Genomic DNA, 23,219 nt, shown 5'->3' on the forward strand with positions numbered 1-23,219 from the left:
GGAAAATATTACAAGAAAAAAGATGAAATATGCCAATTACTTGAAATATGTGCTGCTATAAGAAATTATAAAGAACTTCTTTTCGACAGCATGTGCTTCCAACAGCCCTGTGAATGACGTGATGATGTATTACAAGGCACTGACAGTGACTAATATGCAGAACTGAGGATTTGTCTGCATCTAATGGGTGAATCAATGGGTTCAAGATGCAGTACAATGATATGTATAAAACAGTAAATGATTAAAGAAACAGTGCAAACATAGAAACTGTAAGTGAACGGCAGAGTTGTAGATCACAAGAAATTATAAAGTGGTGTAATCAACAGACATTTTAAACATAGCTGAAACTGATTTCTTTTTAGTGTCATTCAAAAGAAAACATTGACCTTCATATGTGAAGATTTCTATGAAGAGAAACACTGTTAAGTTCACCTTACAGTAAGGTTAGGCACGAACACTGACAGGTCTGAAAAAATTAAAGCTTTTGTGACTGGAAAAAAAGGAAAGTATCTTGCTTTAAAAATGTAAAAACACTGCCCATGAACAATACTGCCAATAACAAATCATGGATGACACTGGACCTATACGAGAAGCAGGTGTATAGTCTTGATGCAAGGACGGGAACCTGTAACAAGAAAATTCTTATGTTTGTGGATTGTTGGTGCACCATATACTGTGCAGTTAAGAGTTTCTTACACAAAACTGCACAAGAAAACTGTAGGCCTTGGGTTTGGGTACTAACCCTGCTTTCAAAGCCACTGTGTAGTAGGCATTAAGTTCGATGGAAGCTAGAAAAATCCAGTCCACTTTAACATGTCTATTTCAGATTCTTTGCAGAATACTCCCAAGGCATGAACAGACATTAAGGAGTCCACTGTCACCAACTACTTCTGAAAAGCAGCAACATGCTGTCACTGTTGGAAAGTATAGCTGTTGAAGGTATGACTGACTTTCTTGTATACGAGAATGATGACAGTGAGGTACCTTCTACGACAGATGGAGATGCAGCAATGACGATAGTAAAAAGTACATTTCTGCTGTAGCTGTAGTCTTCAAAGCTTTCCGCTGTGTTTAAGAACTGGGAAAACCATATTAAAAATTCACCAAAAAATTAAAATAATATATAATTTTGGACTTTTTATCAAAGTGTGAACTACTGTATCTATTTGTTCATTACATCACTTTTACATAAAAATTAAAGGTCACTGAACAAATAAAACAGATTATTAATGTTTTCTAATGTGTGTGCCAAAAAGGCTGATCTTTTTTGTAAAATCTAAAATGGCTAGATATGTTCCGGGTACTAGGTTCAGCTATCTACACCACTTTTCCCAATATTCTAGCAGGGAAAACTGTGCTAATCATAACACATTTTGGACAGACGTTTAACTACAACTGCACATTGTTGTAGTATGCATGAGTAAATATGTAAAATAATAAAAACGCCGCTTTAAGCTTTGCTAAATCAATGTGGCAGCTGCTCAGTATCTTACTATTTGTCTCTCTCCAAAACACATCATTTCTGGTGTGATTTACTATGTTAAAGTGTCAGGAAATATTATGTTGGTGGCTAAACATAGTATCAAATTTAGAAAACCTTTATTAGGTAATAAAGAAGTATCTGTTGAGTATTTTGGTGTACATTGTGTCCATATATTACACATAGACTACGAAAACACAAGGCCGTGGGTGAATATGTAACATTTACTGCTTAAAAAGTTCTCTCCCACCTTTACAATTTTTAAAGTACACTAAAATGTGTTAAATCAAGGTTTCACTGTAACTGCTGTTATCTCCAGCATTCATAAATAGTCTCATTCTTACAGGGTAGGAATAAGGGTGTATGCATAAAAATATCTACTTCCATGCCTTCAATGGAAACAGTTTTAAAAAATGAACACAAATAATTTTTGTTTAACCATTCCATCTACTACACAAACAAATTTCTGAATACACCTGGACAATAATTTTAAATGTATATTAAGATTAATGTAAAATGTGATCAAGAAAATGGTCAGCATGCAACCATATTTCCATTGTGACAATGTATTATATTAGTAAATCAACTTACAAGAACCACATCAAAGTGAGATATCGTGCATATGATTCATGCAACATACAAATAATCAGTGGAGGGGCAGACTGCTACTCACAATGTGAAGGAGTGCTGAGCCGCAGACAAAAAACAACGAAAAAGAATGCTAGTAATATTTCAGCTTTTGGACATGTTCTTCCTCAAAAGTAGAAAACTCACAAATATTCACACAAGCACAGCTCACACATACATGGCTACTGTTGTCTCTGTGCACAAAGGCCCAAATGCGACTATGCTGGACGTGACCAGCAATCAAAGTGGGAGTAAAGAAGAGGAATGGGAGTGGGAGTGGGTGGGATGGCAGGGTAGGGGTGGGGGGAGATGCTAGTGCTGTCTGTGGGAGTGTACATGGAAGTGGTAGAGAAATGATAGGGCTGTTAAGCGAAACACTGGGAGGCTGTGCTGAGGGAAGGTGCGTGTGTGTGTGTGTGTGTGTGTGTGTGTGTGTGTGTGTGTATGTGTGTGTGTGTGTGTGTATGTGAGTTGGGGGAGGGGGTGGGGGTTAGAGAGGACAAGGTAGGTGCATTGCTGGGATATAAGGCATGTGTAGTATGGTACTGCAGTAGGACCAGAGAAGAGGATACGCAGGTGGAGGACAGGGCATAGCGTAGACGAGTCTATGGGTACGAAGGATATGTTGAAGGAACAAGTCCCACCTGCAGAATTCAGAAAAGCTAGTGTTGGTGGGAGATGGCACATGCTGTGAAGCAGTCATTAAAGTGAAGCACGTTCGGCAACTGGGTGAAACAGTTTTCTCTTGGCCTTAGTTTGGTAGTGGTCATTAGAGCAGACAAACAGTTTGTTATTTATTTTTCCCAAATAGAATGTGACACAGTGGTTGGCAGCTAAGCTAGATCACATGGTCACTTTCACAGGTGGGCCTGTTTTTGATGGGACAGGAGATGACTGTGACAGCGACACCGCATAGGTTGTGTGGGTGGTGGAATACCACTGTGGGAGGGGAGAGGAGGGTAGTGGGGAGGGTATTTCTTATTATAGGTAGTCAAAATCCTGAAGGAGAATGTGACTCAGTTGCTGCAGTCCTGGGTGGTAGAGAGCCAGAAGAGGAGCACTCCTTTGTGGCCGTACAGTGGGTATGTGGGGGCTGGTAGGTGACTGGTAAGACAAGACATGAGAGACAGCTGTTTCTGGATGAGGCTGGGTAGGTAATTTCGGTCTGTGAAGGCCTCAGTGAGACCCTTGATATATTTGGAGAAAGACTGTTCATCACTAAAAGATGTAATAACCACAGGTGGCTAGGATGTTTGGAAGACACTTCTTGGTGTGGAATGAGTGACAGCTATCAAAGTGGAGGTATTGTTGGTGGTTGGTAGGTTTGATGTGGACAGAGGTATAGATGTAGCTACCCTTGATGTGGTGGTTGACATTGAAGAAGGTGGCTTGTTGAGCTAGGTGAAGAAAATGGGAGAGATGGTGTTGAGGGCCTGGAACAATATGGACAGGCTGTATTAACCATAGGTACAGATCAAGAAGATGTCACCAACGAATCTCAACCAGGTGATAGTTTTGGGATTCTGGGTGGTTAAGAAGGATTCCTCTACATGACCCATGAATAGGTTAGCTTAGGATGGTGTTATGAGGATGCCTACTGCTGTACCCCTGAGTTGTTTGTAGCAGATGCGTTTAGAAGAGAAGTAATTCTGGGTGAGGATACAGTTTTGTCACCACCTCTTGGTCATAATTAATTAAGTTCCAATAAACTTTACAACAAATTTCAAACACACTGCATGTGTTGTGCTTTGTAATAATAATAAAACTTAGAAAAGTTCAGACTGTAACCATATGTACAAATTAATATGCGATGTGGACGTAAAGTGATTCATTTCATATCATTAGAGTCTAGTGTGCAAAATGATCCATGGGGCATGTAAGTAACTAACTAATTAACTAACTTACTCACTTCTTGAACTGTTACTCTTTGTTACTGCTTCCAAAAACTACAGAGAAACTTTAGTGATGAGTACAGACAGGTGGAGATAACATTTACTTACAGTTTTCTATTATCAGTACTTAATCTAGAAGCATTCCCACATTCAACATGTCATAAAAGAAGGACACCAAATCCTGCATAATCCAAGTTTGAAATTGGTGATGCATTTTTCACATTATGTAGCTAGACAAGTCTTAAAACATTATGTGAAATATGTGTACCTGTGTGATCTTCGGAGGAAGGTCTTGCAGAACATCTTCTTTCATTCGGCGCAGAAGGAAAGGAAGAACCTGGCGATGCAGAGCTTCCATTGCTAAGGCTCCTACAAAGAATTAGTTCACAATCTTAATAACTTACATTTAACACTGACTTATATAAGTGATTTTTATTGACAGCTGGAAATAGAGAAAGGTTAAAAGCCTGAACATATGCTGTGTAACAATATTGGTGGATTCTGAAAATTGTAACTATCTCTACAAAAGTGACTGCAAGGAATCAACGAGTTAGTGATGGTTGTTTACTTGATCGTTTCTAGTAGTCAGTTAACTTAAAATAACACAGAACAAAACAGCAAAGTTCGTATAAAAATGTATCTCTGATCTTTGGTTAGTACCATTCAGTATGTTCATAGACAATGATCAACAAGAAAGCAGAATTTCCATGAATTTAACTGGAATTATTATAGTAAGTAAGAATTCTAATGGAATATGAAGTAGTATTTTCTGATCATCCCAGTAATATCAGTGATTATATATGTAAGTTTAAAATCAAAGATGACATTCCATTTTTCTGTAAGCCATATCCAATACCAGTAAGTTTGAAAGAAGCAGTTAAGGAGGAAATTGACAAAATGATTGACAACAATATAATAGAATATAGTTCTAGCATCATTAATAACCCTTTAGTAGTGGTAAAAAAGGTTACAGGAGGTGTGCGATTAGTGCTAGACGCATGTACATTGAATAAGCATATAGAGACAGAACAAGACAGACCAATTAACATCGATGAATTATTATCCAAATTTGAAAAAGCAAGGTTTTTTAGCATGATGAACCTTACGGCGAGATATTGGCAAATAAGGCTACATCCTGAATCAAAGAAGTACACAGCGTTTCTGTTTGATGGTATATCGTTATCATTTCAATGTGTTACCGTTTGGACTAAATATCACAGTATCCGTATTGATATGTGCTCTGGATGAGGCATTAGGAAAAGATTTATTGAAGGATTTAATAATATATGTAGATGATATCCTCATAATCTTACTACCTGGGAAGAACATTGTCTAACCTTGAGTAAGACCGTGAAAAAATTTAAAGAAAAAGGTATTACAACGAAATTATCTAAATCGCACTGTGCGTAACAAGAGGGGTGCAGGGGATTGGACTGCATCCTTAGAGTACAAAAGCTATTAAATAATGTTCACCCCCCTAGAAACATAAGAGAGTTGAAGGGATTTACAGGAATGGATGGATACTACAGACGATATATACGAGGTCAAGGACTGAATGCCCCAAGAATTTCATATTTATTAAGAAAGAGAGTACCGTGGGTTTGGGATCAAGAGCCAAATGATGTGTTTGTAAATGTAAAAATAGCTGCTTGTGTCCGTATGTGTGGATGGATATGTGCGTGTGTGCGAGTGTATACCTGTCCTTTTTTCCCCCTAAGGTAAGTCTTTCCGCTCCCGGGATTGGAATGACTCCTTACCCTCTCCCTTAAAACCCACTTCCTTTCGTCTTCCCCTCTCCTTCCCTCTTTCCTGATGAGGCAACAGTTTGTTGCGAAAGCTTGAATTTTGTGTGTATGTTTGTGTTTGTTTGTGTGTCTATCGACCTGCCAGCGCTTTCGTTCGGTAAGTCACCTCATCTTTGATTTTATATATAATTTTTCCCACGTGGAATGTTTCCTTCTATTATATTGTTATCTCTGAAACAAGATAGATTAAATCTGCCTAGCCAGCCATTCTCTTCAGCGGTTTCGATTGTAAGGTCACCAGTGTCCGACGTGGTCTCCACGTATTGTTAGGTTTTATTTTTGCCTGAATTAGTGCTTGTAATTAATCTCTAGACCAGTTTCCTGTGCAAATCTGTGGGCAGAAGTCTGGGTGAAATCAATGTCCTTAAATTTGTATATTCTATTAATATGAATCATAATTAAAATGATTCCAAAAATGGTTTTCTTGAAAGCTGCTTGGAAATCCTTTTTTTGTCACATAGTTCTAAGTAAGTAGGGAGAACCATACCTGGCACATAACTTTCAAAATAATTTCTGAATTTGTGAGAATACCATTCTCACACTGAATGTAAGATAATTGAGTTAAAGTCATTGAAGCATATTTTTCTTAGTAAACTGAATGGAATATTATATTTGTGGAAAACATAATATTGTGTGACTAATTAAATGATTGTGATAATGGAATACATAATTTTATACTTGGTACAGAATATTTTATACCTTTTACGAGATGTGACATAGATGGGAGGGTTTGTTTCAATGTCGAAAGGGGGTGGGCAGCGTACATAAAAGCATGATTCCACTAACAGATAAATCATGACTAACAAAAACACACATCACACCTTTCAAATGACCCTCGCAAACAAGTATGCCTGATTCTTTGCCATTTGCCGTTTCCATAGGGTTGCTAATATTTTCCTCGGGGACCTCAAGGGTGAAGGTGGGAATGTCCGTTCTGTAGGAAACAATTTAACACCATACCTCCTCCGACTTCTCACTCAAGTAAGGGTTTCCTGTCTTTGGGGCTGTCTTCTTTCTCTTCTTCAATCTTAGCAACCACACCTACCTTTATACCTTTCTTACTTCTTGTTTGAGGACCTATCTATTTTTCCCTCTTTCCATATTCATCTACTTCTTTCGCAGAAGTCCATCCTAGTTTCCGTGGTTTCCAATAACCTAAAACTTATCTTCAGATAAGAAGGCCGAGGAATCAGACTACACCAAAACATTTCTGCATACACACACAGAAATACGAATGCGCAAACAATGAAGTTACAGATTAAAAGGATGTAAGAACCGCCAAGGGTTGTAGGGGAAATGGATATGTGTACATCTGGAAAAAGGCACACTTCCCCCCCCGTATACACATACAAAAGTCAGGATAGCAAACACTCTGATGAAGTGATGAGTCACAGAGTAGTGGGATTAGATCATTGTGTGTAGACACAGTATCTACTAAGAGTTGGTTAATACAGGTAGACATAGTATCTACCATGAGTTGAATAATATGTGTAGGCATAGTATCTACTAAGATTATAGAAGTTGAGAAGTGGAAGAGGGCTCTATGGTATTAGAGGAGGTGCTAAGAAGTGAGAGTGAAGTGTAAAATATATTTTATTTTTACCAGGAAATATTTAATTATAGTGTACATAAAGATGTATACTAGGGCAATGTATCGTGAGAGAGACGAATCTGACCTACTGTGCATTGTATGTTTGTGTGTGCAGGTCTAAAAACAGTCACGAGCAAAATGTGGACGTGGCGGCCAACAAGTACCGGCTGTATGATCCATAAAGTTTCAGTGTATGTGTAAGAAGAGCCTGTGCTATACTTTGCTGGTTTAGTGACTGTGATGATTGTTAAGGACAGATGAAGAAATGAGATTAGACTTTCAAGTTAATTCATGTGTTGGACTTTCTAGAAGCAAGACATGTTCATATTTTCTGGTGGTTATTAAACCAACTCTGTCATAAATGTATCTTAATAGAGTCTAATGTTTGACAACTTGGTTGACTCGCAGGAGTTTGAATATTTATATGAGAAGTGGTGAATTTGTTTTTTGTGGAAGTTGAAATATACCATGACTGAACTAAATGTATTCTTCGAGTACCAAATTATTTCAAGAGTAGAGAGAGGATCTGATAAATTCCCTAAACCAGCTTTATTCTTCAGAGAAGACGTTTTTGGAGATCGACATGGCCAGCTATTCAGAGAAGAAGATCGGCTGTGCATACCAAGTAAGTCAATCTATGGGAGAGAGGTGGGAAGTTTGCAAACCAGCTCCACATCACTTCTTGTCATCTAAAGCGTTAGATGTTGAGTAGCAACATTTGTCACATCTTCTGCAAATACTAAAATAACATTGAGTGCCCTACTGCAGTAAATGAAGATCAGCCCACCAATTTCATATCAATAAAGGCATTTGAGCAGGTAATGGAAGGAAAAAAGAACACTCAAGAAATACAGCCCCAGGAAATTAAAATGAAGAATGAATTTGAAATTTGTACCTTTTTTTAAAATAATGTTGATGAGTTAAAGGATATGGTACTTGAAAACAATAACAGAGTAAACCAGAAGTTGGTTACGCTACTACGCGAGAGGGGGGAGGGTACACTAAAGTTTTGATTGATCCAATAACAGTCTCAATTTCTGTTACAATGAAAGACATATTACCTGCTTCTTGTTCCTTAGGTGAACTCTTTGGGTCACGGCTGGCCAGAATTGGCTTGCTGTAACGAGCTGTAAACTGCTTCTCTGTCCCAAGGAATCCTGGCATAAGGAAGTCAAACAAGGACCACAACTCCAAAACATTGTTCTGTATTGGTGTCCCTGACAGTATCAGTCTGTGATTTGCTACAAGCTGCTTGACTGCTTTGGATGCCTGTAGAGAAAGAGAACAAATAAGTTACAAAATGGAGAAACTTTCTTGGTACTTGTTCAGATTCCAGTTATCAGGTGGTGACTCAGCCTTTAGTGGTTCTTAAAACTGTGGATACTGCCCCCCCCCCCCCTCCCTCCCCCCATCCAAATCGTATGATTTGTAAGGAATTCATGAAGAGCTACATTCATATTGAATTGCATTTTTTAAAATTTTTACGTAATAATTAATTACACTGTATAGAGTTTTTCTGTTAGACTTGCAAAAAACTAAAATTTTATTAAAAGCCTCAGTAATACAAAAACTGAATTACTCTTAATCATTTATATGAAAAATAAGACTTAACTACTGACAATGCTAATTCTATAGTCATTTAATAATTCAAGTCTTCAGTTTCTGTCCTGTAGCAGGCATTAACATTCACACACTGTTCTCTATTGTACTGTTGAGAGAATAACAAAAGATGACTTCTATTTTTGAAAAACACATATAACCTGTTTATTCACAAAGATGAACATTTGTGGCAGGTTAAAACTACTTGCCAGGTGTACAATGACACAAAAATTCATCCATCTTGAGTTAGTGCTTCATCACTGATCCAGTCAAGCACGCAACATGCGCTAAATGAAGTTGTCAATCAGCTTTCCAGCTAATCTGAGAGTTCAAAGAGAAAATTAAGGAAAAGATTTCATGTTTAAGTCTTAATCTACACAGTGTTCCAAGCAGCTGTAAATATTCAACTCAGTGAACACAACAAAAAAAAGCAGTTAGGAAATTTCCGCTTTGTGATATGGCTGTGATTAAGTCAATCCTTCTGCAATGTCCTTTTCCCTACAAATGGTTATACTGCCTGATTAACTGGAGAACCTATGTGGAGACTGGACATGCAGCAGAGGTAATCAGAGGTCAGTGTATAAAACACCTTCCTGTGCTCTTGTAGGTAAAAAAAAGAGGGTTTCAGGTGGACACTCAAGTTCAAAACATGGATTTAATCTGCTACAAATATTCGGTGTTGAAATACTATGTTTCCTATTCGGTGTTGAAATACTATGTTTTCTTCATTTTTTCCTTTGTGAATCTGACATGTTGTGCACACCTCCATAGTACACTAGTGCCACCATTAGACACTCAGGAGTTATTCCACCAATCCTAGCTAAGACTTTATTTTTTATTATCTATATCCACAGTACGAATGCTAAAATATTACACTTAGTTATCCTAATGTGGACAAAAACGCTCTTCATTTCCTATCTGTGACAAAATAACAATTATAAAACTGCACTTACAAGGAAAGAATACATCTGCCATTTTAGGGAGAAATGTAAGATAATTATTGTAACTTCTACTCAATGACAGTCATCTTGTGAACAGCACTGAAGAAACAGTGGTTAAAAAACATCAGATACATTTCTTCACTATCAAGATATTATTATTGAATGTGATCTCTATGGTTGCCTTTCTCCTGTGGCACTGGAGGCATTAGCATTATGTGATATGCATGGAAATGTTTGAGGCAGTGGAGTAATAAATCTAACTTATTTTAACAATATAGTGAAAAGGATGCTTGCTACTCGCCATACAGAGGAGACACTGAATCGCAAAATGGCACACCAAAAAGACTCTTGGAAAGTTAGCTTTCGGCCATACAGGCCTTTGTCAAAAGTAGACAACACATGCACACACTCATGCAAACACAACTCGTTCACACACACACACACACACACACACACACACACACACACACACACAGTCTCTGGAAGCTAGAGCCAACAAACATAAATTTTATTTCTCTCTCAAAATCTAATATTCAGCATGATAAATGATAAATTAAATGTGATGTTTCTATTCAAAAAATACAGATTTTACAAAAGGGGCAGCTTTTACTTTTTGTATTTGATCTTACTAGTTTCTGCCTCCACTAGGTTTCCCAAATTCCTAACTATATGCTTACCTTAACAATAAGATCCATCTCCTTACCTGTGTCTGCAGATGCATGTAACATGATGAACGCTAATGTTAGGACAAGAAGCAAAATGCATTGATGCACAAGTGTCATGGATACAGGCACTCTATGAAGTAAGTAGGTAGTGTGATGATTTTCCATAACTACTTGTTTTCTGAAAGATGTTGGAAAGGCTAAAGTAAGCAACTCACTGAATAATTGAATTGTTCAGTCATCGATACACACATAAAACACTACTGAGAATACTGCTAGCTTTCGGACTCTTCCTTCTACAGAGCTATAGAGTACACACACACACACACACACACACACACACACACAAAAACCACTTGCATTGTTACACTGTCCCGGCTGACAACATTTTGCTGGTACTGTAACTTAACTGGGATAACAGGTTGTGTCCAGTATAGTAGGCAATGGTAGAAAGGAAGAAAAGAGAATGGGGGAGGGTTGGGAAAGAGTGGCTGATGGATGGGAGGGAGAGGCAGAAGGGACACAGAATATAAACGTGCCACCAGTGAGCTTGCTATAAAGGCAGACATGGAGAGTTTTAGACACTGCCCGTTGACTAACACATGGAAGAGTACTTGCATTTTATCTGCCATCCCTTCAACATGGAACGGTCAGTTCCATCTGGTCAGGCCACCCGTGGACAGAACATCTGCAATGACAGGCCACCTCTTGCCCAGTATGCTGAAGGTCTTATTAAGGACTTCACAAACAGGCATTACTATCCCAAGATCGTTCCTTAACAGCTTTCCCATGCCATATTCACACAAGCCCCTAATCCTCTGATCAATCCCAGGAACCAGCTGCAATGGAGCACCCACTTCCTCATCGTTCAATGTCATCCTGGACTAGAACGGAACAACACCCTTCCCAGGGCTTGGACTGCTTGCCATTGTGCTCAGAAATAAGGAGCATCCTCCTCACAATCCTTCCCAATATGTTATTCCTCCACCCATTCAATCTTATAAATATCTTAGTCAATCCTTATAAGACGCACACTACCAAGCCCTTGCCATTTGATTCATACAACTGTGGGAGGCACAGGTGCAAGACCTGTCTAGATACACATACGCTACTCCAGTCCTGTCATATGCACATCATATCCTATCAGAGACAAGATAACATGTGAAAGCAATCATATTATATACCAGCTTTGTTGTACTTGTTTGCAAAACCTACATGAGGGTATTACCACAACCAGTTGCCCATCCAAATAAATGGCCAATGCCAACTGTGCCCAAGAGTAGACTATACCCAGATGTACCCTCCCAATACCAGCTTCTCTGAATTATGCAGTTGGTAATGGTCCTTGCAACACACCAATCAATTCTGTAATCCTCTGTGTCTCGAACTTGGATATCCCCTGTCTCACACCCATCTTCACCCCTGCCCCATGACCCTAACTTACCTCATTCTGTATACAAATTACCTTCTCAGCAATCTTCCTTACCATCTGTTCTATCTCCCCCTCCCAATCTGCTGTTCCTTGCCATTCTGCACAATTCCCCCTGGATGTGACCAAAGTGAGACCATTGGTGCCATATTCCTGTCTTGCGTGTCTACTGGCTTTCCCTCCCTCTCATCAGCCATCTTTTCCCAACCCCCCTTGCTGCTACATAATTGCTCGCCCCCATCAAGCTGTCGTGCCAGTACTAGGTAGTAAGCCAGGATAACATAGCCATACAGAGGAGTGTGTGTGTGTGTGTGTGTGTGTGTGTGTGTGTGTGTGTGTGTGTTGTGTGTGTGCGAGCGCACACGCACGCAAGCGCACATGCATGACATCGTAGGTAAAGTGGGTGGCAGAGTTCAGATCACTGGTAGGGAAATAGGAAAATTCAATCTTGCTTACAAACCCTTGTGAGACACAGCATAGATTATTGCTCAAGTGTGTGGGATCCTTACCAAATAGGACTGTAAGGGATACTGAACGATACAAAGAATGCCAGCGTGAATGGCAAAGCTTTGTTTGATCCATGGGATAGCATCTTGGAGATGCTGGGAAAACTGAACTAGCTGATGCTTGAAGACAGACCAAACTATCCATGGAAGCAACTTACAGAGTGTCAAGACCAAATTTCAAGTGAGTAATCTATAAATGTATTACAACCCGCTGTGTGTCACTACTTCATGTATTGCTAAAACAAGACTAGGCTAATTACTACATGTACAAAGGCTCTTAAGCAATTATTCTTCCGGTACAGCATATGGGAATAAGATAGGAAGAATAACTAATAAATGGTACAATGGGAAGGACCTCAGAGGTTCTCAGTCTTGTTTATGCTCATATAGATGACTGAACACCTGAACTATTTGATGATTTGTTATCTTTGCTCCTTCCATTATTTATATTCCACCAGGGACTTTCCATTACCATATTTACTTTCTAGTTAAATTTTATATCTTGTGTCACAAGTTCTATAAGTGCATTTCATAGTTGTAGCTTTAAAAACATTTCTGCATCAATAATACTGTTTTACCTTTGTTTTTCCATTTTTTATTATATGCCCTTCATCTAGAATACAATAATTCCACTTGATAGAACTGAAGAAATCAATGTCCTTCCGTACAATGTCATATGATGCCACTATAAGGTTGTGTGTCTTCACTTTGCTGCGTAATCTGTAATACAATTAAAGGAGGGGAGGAAGTTATGTTTTTAAAAACCACAACAGCATATTGTAAACAGGAATGCCTATGATAAAAACCATGCCATACAGCTGCTTATTAATACCTGTGTTTGAAGATATAAACACTTCATTTAACAACAAGGAAGTATTTATGAAGTAGTTATATTAGCATAACTGAAAAACACTACAAAAACATGATAGATTAGATGTTGTTGGGCTAAGTGCAATTCTATTCTAATACGTGATGACATTTAATGTGATGACTAAATAAAAAATTTAAAAACAGGAACCTGTCGAATTTCTATTTAATATTGAAACTAAAATTTTATAAAGCTTATAAGCTCTGAGAAGAGAAAATAATAGCTCACCTTTCCCGTTCTGCTGGTGGTCCAGTGTATTGTAATGGATTCAAAAAGTCTTTTGTAAGAAATTTTTCTACCTCATATACCCAATGCCCGGTCAGCGTTGGTGGGCATATGACAAGTGATGGAAGAGGAGCACAATCAGGACTCATTGTCAACTGTAAACACAATTGTAAATTATTCAAAAGGGAAATTTACAAATTGAAAAGGTACTTCATTCACAGAAATAATACAAATTTCTTCTTATGATGTTTTAATAATAACTGGTTCATTTACTAATTTCTATCCAGGAAAATGATTTTCAGGAGATCTGTCAGCTGGTACAAAATTTTAGAAATAAATATTTCTTTCACAAACTGAAATGAGTAAAATAATAGCACAACTTGCATATTTTATTTTGTCAAACAATTCCCGCAGTCTGTGAATTGCAGCATGCTAGAAAGTATGCCCATCACACTTTTTGTGATTGAGAATGAGATATGATAAATTACTACATGACAGATAAGGATGGTTCCTATTTTGTATGACACATACTCCAGTACTGCCAGTATGAGGTAAGAGAACATGCTAAATACGACTGGCTGCTTCTATATTTATCACCCTATAAATAAATTTGGTTGTCAACTACACACCACAGCGAACACAGCAACTAAAGCAATAAGAGATTATGACTAAATTCATCACAATGAAGGAGGTATGAATGGAAAAAAATTTTCATAATCATGATGATTTAGTGCATGCATGCATGTCCGAAGGAACATTGCATCATTCTTCTTAGCAACACAGGCACTGCAATATCATATTTATCTGCCAATACCAGGCAGTGACTTTCAATTAAAATGTTCTCCCCTGTACGGAAATAACATAATGCGTGTATGAGTACAGAGTGTGACACAGGAACAATGACATATGAAAGTTTGGATCTGGCCATGAGACATTCATGGATAGCCAAAGCAGTTAAGGCAACTGCTCACAAAAATTGAAAAATCCTGGTGACTTCAGTCTGGCACTTTTGTAATTGTCATTTCCATATACAACTGATGGTTGGTTGTATTTGAAACTGCAAACATATTTCATGCTTAATACAATCACTAAAAAGTTAAGAACTAACCTCCAAGTTAGCATAATTTATGCATAGGCATTATTCTATAATGATGAGAACAGAAACATGAACTGAATAACTGCAATGAATCGATTTCATTGAGAGCATATAAGCAACATTGCAATGTTTTATCACTATTTATATGATTGATGCTTGGAAATGATTTACGGCTGAAATTTTTTGCACTTTGTCTATTAATGAACAAGAGTCAGTGTACATGAAATCTCTAAGAGTCAGTGTACATGAAATCTCTCAATACACTCCCCAGGAATGTCAATACACCACTGCCATCCTCCTGGCAACTTCATTATTGCGTCACGGAACTATTGTTTGGGGGAACTATGCATCCACTCGTGGAAAGCTGTCTGCAATTCTTTGTTGTTGCTGAACCTCTTACCTCACAGCCTGTCTTCAATATAACAAAATAAAGCATTATCACATGGAACAAGATCCACTGAATATGGTGGTTGTGCACAACAAATACCACCAAACTTTGCAGTCATGGCACTATTGGTGTGGGGATGTGCATGATTGTACTGCAGGGTCATTTCTTTCGATCACTTTCCCTGTTGCCTTTGCTGAACCTTGTTTTGACTCCCCCTTTCCACAAAACCCATATGGTCTATCTTTGTCCATAATAGCCACCTTCCATTTTGTCCACAACTATCTCTACCAAACAACAGCCAAACACAGTCCTTCCACTTACTGGACACAACTGCCATCTAGCATCTGTGCAGCGTACTAGAGTTCAATTCTTTTATCTTGGCGGCTCGCGCATGCCCGCCCAGACGTGGGAGATTGCTGCGTTGCCAGTTGCACACGACGCACGCGCCAATAGAAGCAGCGCCATACTATAGCATAGTTCGCAAGCTTACGTTTAGGGGGGAGCGCGCAGTTCATGAAGTAAAGCCACCACGGCTGCATTAACCCTTTCGCTGCTACAAAGACGTGCTCCCTGCATTCCGCGCTGTGTGCGATTTTGTCACTGCACTGCTTGCCTGTGCAGACACATCGTGTTCCGACTGCTTTGACACTCTTATCAATCGATTCCACAAAAACTATTTGGCCCAAAAATTAGATTTTTACACATCTTCTTGACTGATACCTTCCCCCCATAAATGACTTAATTTTGTTTCAATGTTCAACGCAGTTATTGTGCAGCATTAAATATAGTAAACCATTGCACGAAATGTTGAAGAATTTGCAGAGGTAAAAGTCCGTAGAGTATACTTCCCGTATGGTCGATTTTAGTTGCCACAATGTTGAGAATGAAATGTGGACAAGATACCTAAATTTTATATAAAATTTACTGTATAACAAGAGCTCATTTAAGTACCACATAGGTGTCGTATGTAATATTGAGAAATATTCTGTCTTTCGCGACTGTAACAAAAGTTTTATTTACACTGAGCACGTTTGGCTTTATTTAAAAAGCACTTCAATCAATCAAAAGGAAGTAGACAAAATACATTAAACAAAACTGTGGACTTACAAAAACATTAGGACTTGAATATACCGCCTATCAGTGAAGTGCTCTGAGCTATGTCAAATATAATTTTTGTGTGTGGCACACACAAACATCATTTATTTGCTAAAACACTGATCTGCCAACACAAACGTTGAATATTGTGTTACCGCAGCACAAAACTACGAAAGGTGACTTGGCAATGGAGGAGACAAAATACTGTCCACTGAAGATGCTTCAAAAGAGAGAAACGCGTTTGGTCTAAATAGGCCCCTTATTACAGTTGCAGAAGAGGAATATATTTCAGTACCATTGGTAAAACTGTGACTGTGGAACAAAAACAAGAAAGAGAACATGAGTACCATTGTGTATGTGCCATACCTTTCCATGATTGAAGTGCTTTAAAATAAAGCCAAACGCGTCCGGTGTAAATAATACTTTTATTACAGTCGCGAAAGACAGAATATTTCTCAATATTACATTCGACACCTACGTCGTACTTAAATTAAATGAGATATTGTTATACAGTAAATTATATATGAAATTTAGGTATCTTGTCCACATTTCATTCTCAACATTGTGGCAACTAAAATCGACCATACGGAAAGTATACGCTATGGACTTCTACCTCTGCAAACTCTTCAAAATTTCGTGCAATGGTTTACTACATTTAATGCTGCATAATAACTGCGTTGAACATCGAAACAAAATTAAGTCATTTATGGGGGGAAGGTATCAGTCAAGAAGACATGTAAAAATCAAATTTTTGGGCCAAATACTTTTTGTGAAATCGAATGATAAGTGTGTCAAAGCAGTGGGAACACCATGTGTCTGCACAGGCGAGCAGTGCAGTGATGACAAAATCGCGCACAGCACGGAATGCGGCGAGCACGTGTCTGCAGCAGCGAAAGGGTTAATGAAGAGACAAAGCACTAGAAATTTCAAAAAATTGCATTCAAACGAATATAATTCGTGAAGTAAGGCACTTCGATATTGTTTTTAAATAATGAAAATATTAAGCACCGCACAAGGTTTGAACTCATAACCTTTCGCGTAGCAGCCCAACACCTGAACCGTTACGCTAACGCACCTCGTCTGACTACATTATGCCATGAGGACTATAACACATCACGCAAAGTACTGACAAACACTGTTGGTATGACTATGAATTACTCACGCTTCGTCGAAGTACAACAGGAAATAAACAATTACCGCTGTTCTTTATTGCGAAAAAGCGGTTCGTGAGAGTGATACAAACACCTTTCCTTGCTATCGCCTGAATTAGGAGTCTTATTGCTTGTTTGGTTTAATTAATTAATAGAATATGAAGCAACTGGTATAAAGAATGTTTTTTCCAAACTTTCTATAAACGAATGTCTGCTATCAAGACATTGCTTTTGTTCTATTACTTTGTTTATGACTGAACGTTTCTAAAACTGAAGACACTCGTCCATGCTCTGCACTGCAGTCGAGATGTGGCAACGTCGTTCTCTGTTCATTGGCTGACTGTGTTTTGTGACGTCAGATGCGCAGAACGAACCTAAACTCGGCCGCCAACATAAATGACGCGCACTTTAGAAACAGTTAATCATCCTATGAGAGGACTTAGTACTTGTAAAATAATGCAATAATAAATTGTTTTCAAATGCCCCTCATAGCAGCTACAGTCTCAAACTATACTTGCAAATTTCCTAGTTAATGTGTGACCTTTTTCGAAGGCGGGTGGATAAAAGCAGGTGTAGGCATGAGCTATGAGCTAGAAGGCAATCAAAGAGAAGTGATGGGCTAGAACCGTTGCGTGGATTCATTCATAGGGAGCTAATAAATCATGAAGAATATGAGCAAAAATCTCAAAAATTAGTTATAAGAAATAAAGCAGGCACAAGCTAAAACTTTATAACACACTCTTTTTTTTTGTTTTAGTTTGTTTATATACCTTTAGGCTTTCTCAAGTGACATGTTAAAAAGGTTTTCTTTTGAGCCACATATTTTACAATTAATAGCCCAAAACATAATGCAAACAGTTCTTTACTGTACATTAAAAATATACATAAGTTAAACATGTTTTTACATCACATCTCAATTAACTGATGTGTATCGTGCTACGCACAATTGGATACAGTTGCTCTATAAATCACGCAAGGCAGCAATTAACAGCAATATGGGTAAAATACCTTATATCGTTGGCTTCTGAAATAGTGATCGCCAGCAAGGATGCATATTGACTGGAGAGTCTTCCCGAGACCCATATCATCACACAAAATTCCATGCAACTTGTATTTGTTTAAGAATGCCAACCAGTTGACTCCAGACTAAAAGAACAAAAAATTATAAATATAAAGTGTTAGTGAAATACTGAATATCTGGAGAAAAAGTGTAATTATGAAGTTGCCACTTAACAGCAGAGTTAATATGAGTTTACAAAAAAAATACCACAGTTTGTCTTGCACTGGTTTTTTATAAACACACTGGGTAAAAATGTCAGCATATTTTAAAAAGTGATTTCAAACAATCATAGCTTCCATATGATTTACTAACAAGGAAGATTACTGCAGAGGTAAGTTGCACATAAAATAGCTTTGGAAAAACACATTACAGTCAAAAGATATGTTGCAGAGAACACTAAAACCAAACATCGAGTAAAAGTTAAGGAAATATGGGTAGGTTGTGGTTTGTGTGTGTGTGATGGATTTGCACAAGTTGACACAGATTAGATTGTACATAAACCATGTTGCAAATTATTTGAAATTTGAAACAATGAAATTATGCACTGTGATAAGATATAAAATATTTAACAGGTTTACACAAATATGAATAATGCACAGACGATGTTTATACAATATAGTCTTTGATGCTGTAATCACTTATTGTTTGGCAATGGTCTTGTAAGTTGAAAAGTGACTATAAGATAAATACTCTACAAAATCTACAGTTAATGTTCTCATTGGCTAAATCTGTAAATGAACGATAATTCAATATTTTCCAAAGAGGAAACAAACCATATTTTGGATGAAACAAACATTCTACATCAGTAATACTGCTTATTAATGTCACACCATAAAGTGATTAGGCACATAAAAAGTAGTGATGATTGTTAGGCTTTTTTCTTCAAACAAAAAATAATGCATATAAGAGGATGGTCCCATAAGTACCTCACCCATAAAAAACACAAAAATTTTGTAAAAAAAATGTATTTATTTTTCAACATAATCTCCTTTCGGCTCTATACACTTTTCCCAGCGATGTTCAATAAGTTCGATATCCTTTTTATAATGAGAACAGTCTAACTCTTCAAAATAGCCATTAATTGCCAACATCACATCTTCATTTGTTGAAAATCTTTGACCACCGAGCCATTTTTTCAAGTTTGGAAACATAAAATAATCTGAGGGGGCTAAATCTGGCGAACAGGGTGCATGAGGTAGCAATTCAAACTTCAGTTCATTAATTTTGGCCATTGCAATAATGAACTTGTGAGCTGCTGCATTGTCCTGAAGAAACAACAGTTCTGGGCCAAATGCGGCTGTTTTTACTTGATTTCTTCTCCTAAATGTTTCAATTAGTTCGTATAATACTCACAGTTGATAGTTTTTCCTTTTTCAAGGTAGTTAATGAAAATTATCCCCCGCGCATCCCAAAAAACCGACGGTATGACCTTGCCTGGAGATGAAAAAGTCTTCGCCTTCTTTGGAGTTGGTTCTCCAATTTGTGTCCATTGTTTTGATTGTTCTTTTGTCTCTGGAGTGAAGAGGTGGACCCATGTTTCATCCATGGTTATGAAACGACACAAAAAATCAGCTTTGTTGCTGTGAAACTTCGCTAAACACTCAACTGAAACATCTTCACGACACTGTTTTTGCTCTTCTCCAATTCCCATCCCATTTCATCTTCATGGCCACAGACTATCTTCACACTACTCAACACTATTCTGCTTCATTCTCGTTCACTTGTACCTTCCTTTCCTTATCCTCTTCTTTTAATTTGGAGTCTACATCTGCCACCTTTACTATTTCCTCTGTGTCTCTCTTAGTAGCTTCCTAATCTGTCATTTTGCTTAAATGTCATCCACCTCTCCAGCTCACATGAACATGTTCCACACCACCATGAATTTTCCTAAACCTGTCTTCCATTGTTACTCCCCCTACCACAGTTCATTTTCATGAGTTACCACAGCCAAGACCACTACTTACACAAGCCAGCAATTGCATCAGGGTACAGTGGCTCTGTGAGTGAGTGAGTGTGTGTGTGTGTGTGTGTGTGTGTGTGTGTGTGTGTGTGTTTTGAACAGTGGATAAGATTTCTTTGTTTCCTGAGGAATATTCATCTCATTTCAGATGTCAGTTAGTTTAATGTTCCATGGATTATTTGCACAATAAATCACAATGGTGCGGAATGAGTTATTTTACATTCACATTGCAAATTAATTTTTAAATATGGGTACATGCTGAACACTTATAAGCTTTATTTTTGCTTATTATCATTAAATTTCACTTTTTTTCACAGTACAGTACACCTTCCTGTTTTTCTGCTTGATTTGTGTTCAGTTTTTGACAGGTTGTCCAATGGTCCCTATTACCACTAAATCTGACGGGGTGTGATGGGGAGTTTCCCTCGTAATAGTGCCACAACTGTTGAATGCCAAACTTGTGCAATTATGCACACAGCACAGTATGGTTGGCTCAATGTGCAATTCACACCATAGCCACCATATTGTGATTCATCCATCACTTGTAGCCAAACCCACTTACAATGCTTACCCCACCATCTAGCGGCAAAATTTTCATTGAAGTTTTTATATTTCCATAACATTTCCCACTTATTCACTAATATTCCATTCTAATTTTACACAATTCTCAGCATTGGTTATTTTTTTAAAGTGTTTTGAAACTGGAACTTTAAGTATAATCCCCCTGTACATAGAGGTTCAGTGAACTTACACACTTGACACAAATTTACTACCTGCTGGTATGAACGCAAGTCTGCTTTTATGGGCACTGGTATCTTGTAATCCTGTATGGACTTTGGATTAAATAACTGCTCAAGGAAAATGCGTTCTCTCTCCTTCTGCTCTGCCAACTTAGGTGTGAGACTGGGAGGATCTGGAATGCCTCCATCAAGTGGCATCAGTTGTATCAGTGTTGCAAAGCAATGTGTTGCCATGAGACGAACAGGCTGATTGGGATCACTCATTCGCCCTGTAAGAAATCATAAATGTGCATATTAAGGCAAGTACTTTCATTGTAACTTATATATCATGAACATAAATTTAGAATACTAATCAAACAATGCAAACTTTCAACAGCTGGCATTTTGGGTCCTTGGTAAATTTTGTCTTGTAAGTATTTGGCATGATTCATGGCACATTTCTGTGCCTAATGTTTCATCTCTTAATGATGGAGGCATCATCAGAAGCTATAAAGATTCAAACAGCAGTTTCAAACTCTAACAAACTCAGCAAGCTGAACTGTTTATGTGTATTCTCAATGGTTGGATCACAACCTTATCAGAATGATGAAAGTTTCGGGTGCAAAAGCTACAGAAAGCTCAATCACTTAAACAGACCTTCACAAAAATTCTAATCACCATCCCAAGTAGAAAAGAAAAATGATCAGAATGTAGGTGGATTGTGCTAAAAGAAACTATTTACAATAGTACCTGGAGAAAGAGCTTCATCGTGTAGGAACTATATTTGTAGAAACGGTTATAGATTACATCAACAGACTGCTAAGAACAGTGTTTAAACACACTGCAAAGGACAAATGCCTACTGCTTGTCATTGGAGCAGTATATAAAATCCACTGTATATGAAGTAAGGCCAAGGGTGTCTGGGAGATACAAAAAGAAGCATTAACACTAGGATTAAGGAACACAAGAGCAACTGTCATTTGTGTAAAGATGGATTCCCGGCAGCAGCAGATAATACAATGGGACCAGAGAACCACTAAAATTCGTTTTGGTGGTTTTATCAAGGCAAACCATTGAGCGTACAGAGAGGTCACTGAAATTAAAAAGCATAAACAGCTTCAACAGAAAAGAAGAACAGTTGAAATCAAACAAATTGTCAGTCTTAGTGACAAATAAGGTAAACAGTGCCCATTCTTCCCCACTAAGAGCTCTATAAGACATCTATGCGACTTTGTGATCTAAGGCAGTCTTCAGATGTTGTCACAACCTGACTGGCAAACAGTCAGGCTTACTGGGCTCAAGTTTGAATATGCTAGTTGGGTCTACAGCCTCTGATGATGAATCGAGGATTACTAGAAGGAATGTTAAGACACAGACATATGCTTTGGACCATGGTGTAATGCCCTTAAATTAAAATTCACCTAGGACACAGAATATTAACTTAGAAATATTCATAGGACAGAAGACAACACAAGTCTCATTACTATAGCCTTTTCAAGATATTATTTTTCTCCCTATTCCCAGTTCCCAACAAGAAAAAGCTGATTACAGAGTTAAACATGTTTGTTGTAGGGTAGACCTGTTCATCGATCTGCTCTTGCAAGCTGGCTTGCAATCATGCCATCCCAGTGAGCAACTAGCTGGCTCACGGCAAATAAGGACGGGAGAACAGGTGCGGAAGGGAGGGGAGGGGAGTGGGGGGAGGCAAGGGAAGGTGAAGGAGGAACCAGAACAAGGTAGTTCTACACGAAAAACTGTTGCCAATGACTGTTTTCAATGGTCGTCAATGTAAGTACTAAAGAAGTGTACTGCTTTACAGTGGCTGATTTATGTATGCCTTATGTGGGAAGTTTATTTTCTTATACTGTTCCATTAATGGGAAATGACAATGACATGGAACTTACATGTCTTCCAACTGATGAAGTGAAGAACATAGGGCAGGTACGAGACATGAGACTTATTACAAGAGATTGAGCCTTATGATGAATGTCAGTTTTGGAAACATAAAACCACTTAATGTCAATGAATACTTCTTATTTTGATTTTACTAAAGCGACAATACCTGGTAGCACTTTCTGTGCACTGCAGATTTGAAGACAAGCTTTAAGGTGGAGTCTGTCAGTGA

The 23,219-nt window shown here is 38.0% G+C and overlaps 1 protein-coding gene across 1 annotated transcript in view; it reads right to left on the reverse strand.

Annotated features, from left to right (window-relative positions):
• Positions 1 to 23,219, reverse strand: part of LOC124774960 (TATA-binding protein-associated factor 172) — a 307,412-nt gene that overhangs the window by 86,346 nt on the left and 197,847 nt on the right. The window contains exons 24-29 of the mRNA XM_047249684.1: positions 21,149 to 21,384; positions 18,364 to 18,501; positions 13,629 to 13,780; positions 13,111 to 13,252; positions 8,457 to 8,664; positions 4,268 to 4,368 (exon numbers count right to left, since the gene is read on the reverse strand). Of these exons, the coding sequence (XP_047105640.1) occupies positions 4,268 to 4,368; positions 8,457 to 8,664; positions 13,111 to 13,252; positions 13,629 to 13,780; positions 18,364 to 18,501; positions 21,149 to 21,384 (977 nt within the window). The remainder of the gene's footprint in view (positions 1 to 4,267; positions 4,369 to 8,456; positions 8,665 to 13,110; positions 13,253 to 13,628; positions 13,781 to 18,363; positions 18,502 to 21,148; positions 21,385 to 23,219) is intronic.

Source organism: Schistocerca piceifrons, chromosome 2 (genome assembly GCF_021461385.2).
Source record: "Schistocerca piceifrons isolate TAMUIC-IGC-003096 chromosome 2, iqSchPice1.1, whole genome shotgun sequence".
Taxonomy (NCBI): Eukaryota; Metazoa; Arthropoda; class Insecta; order Orthoptera; family Acrididae; genus Schistocerca; species Schistocerca piceifrons.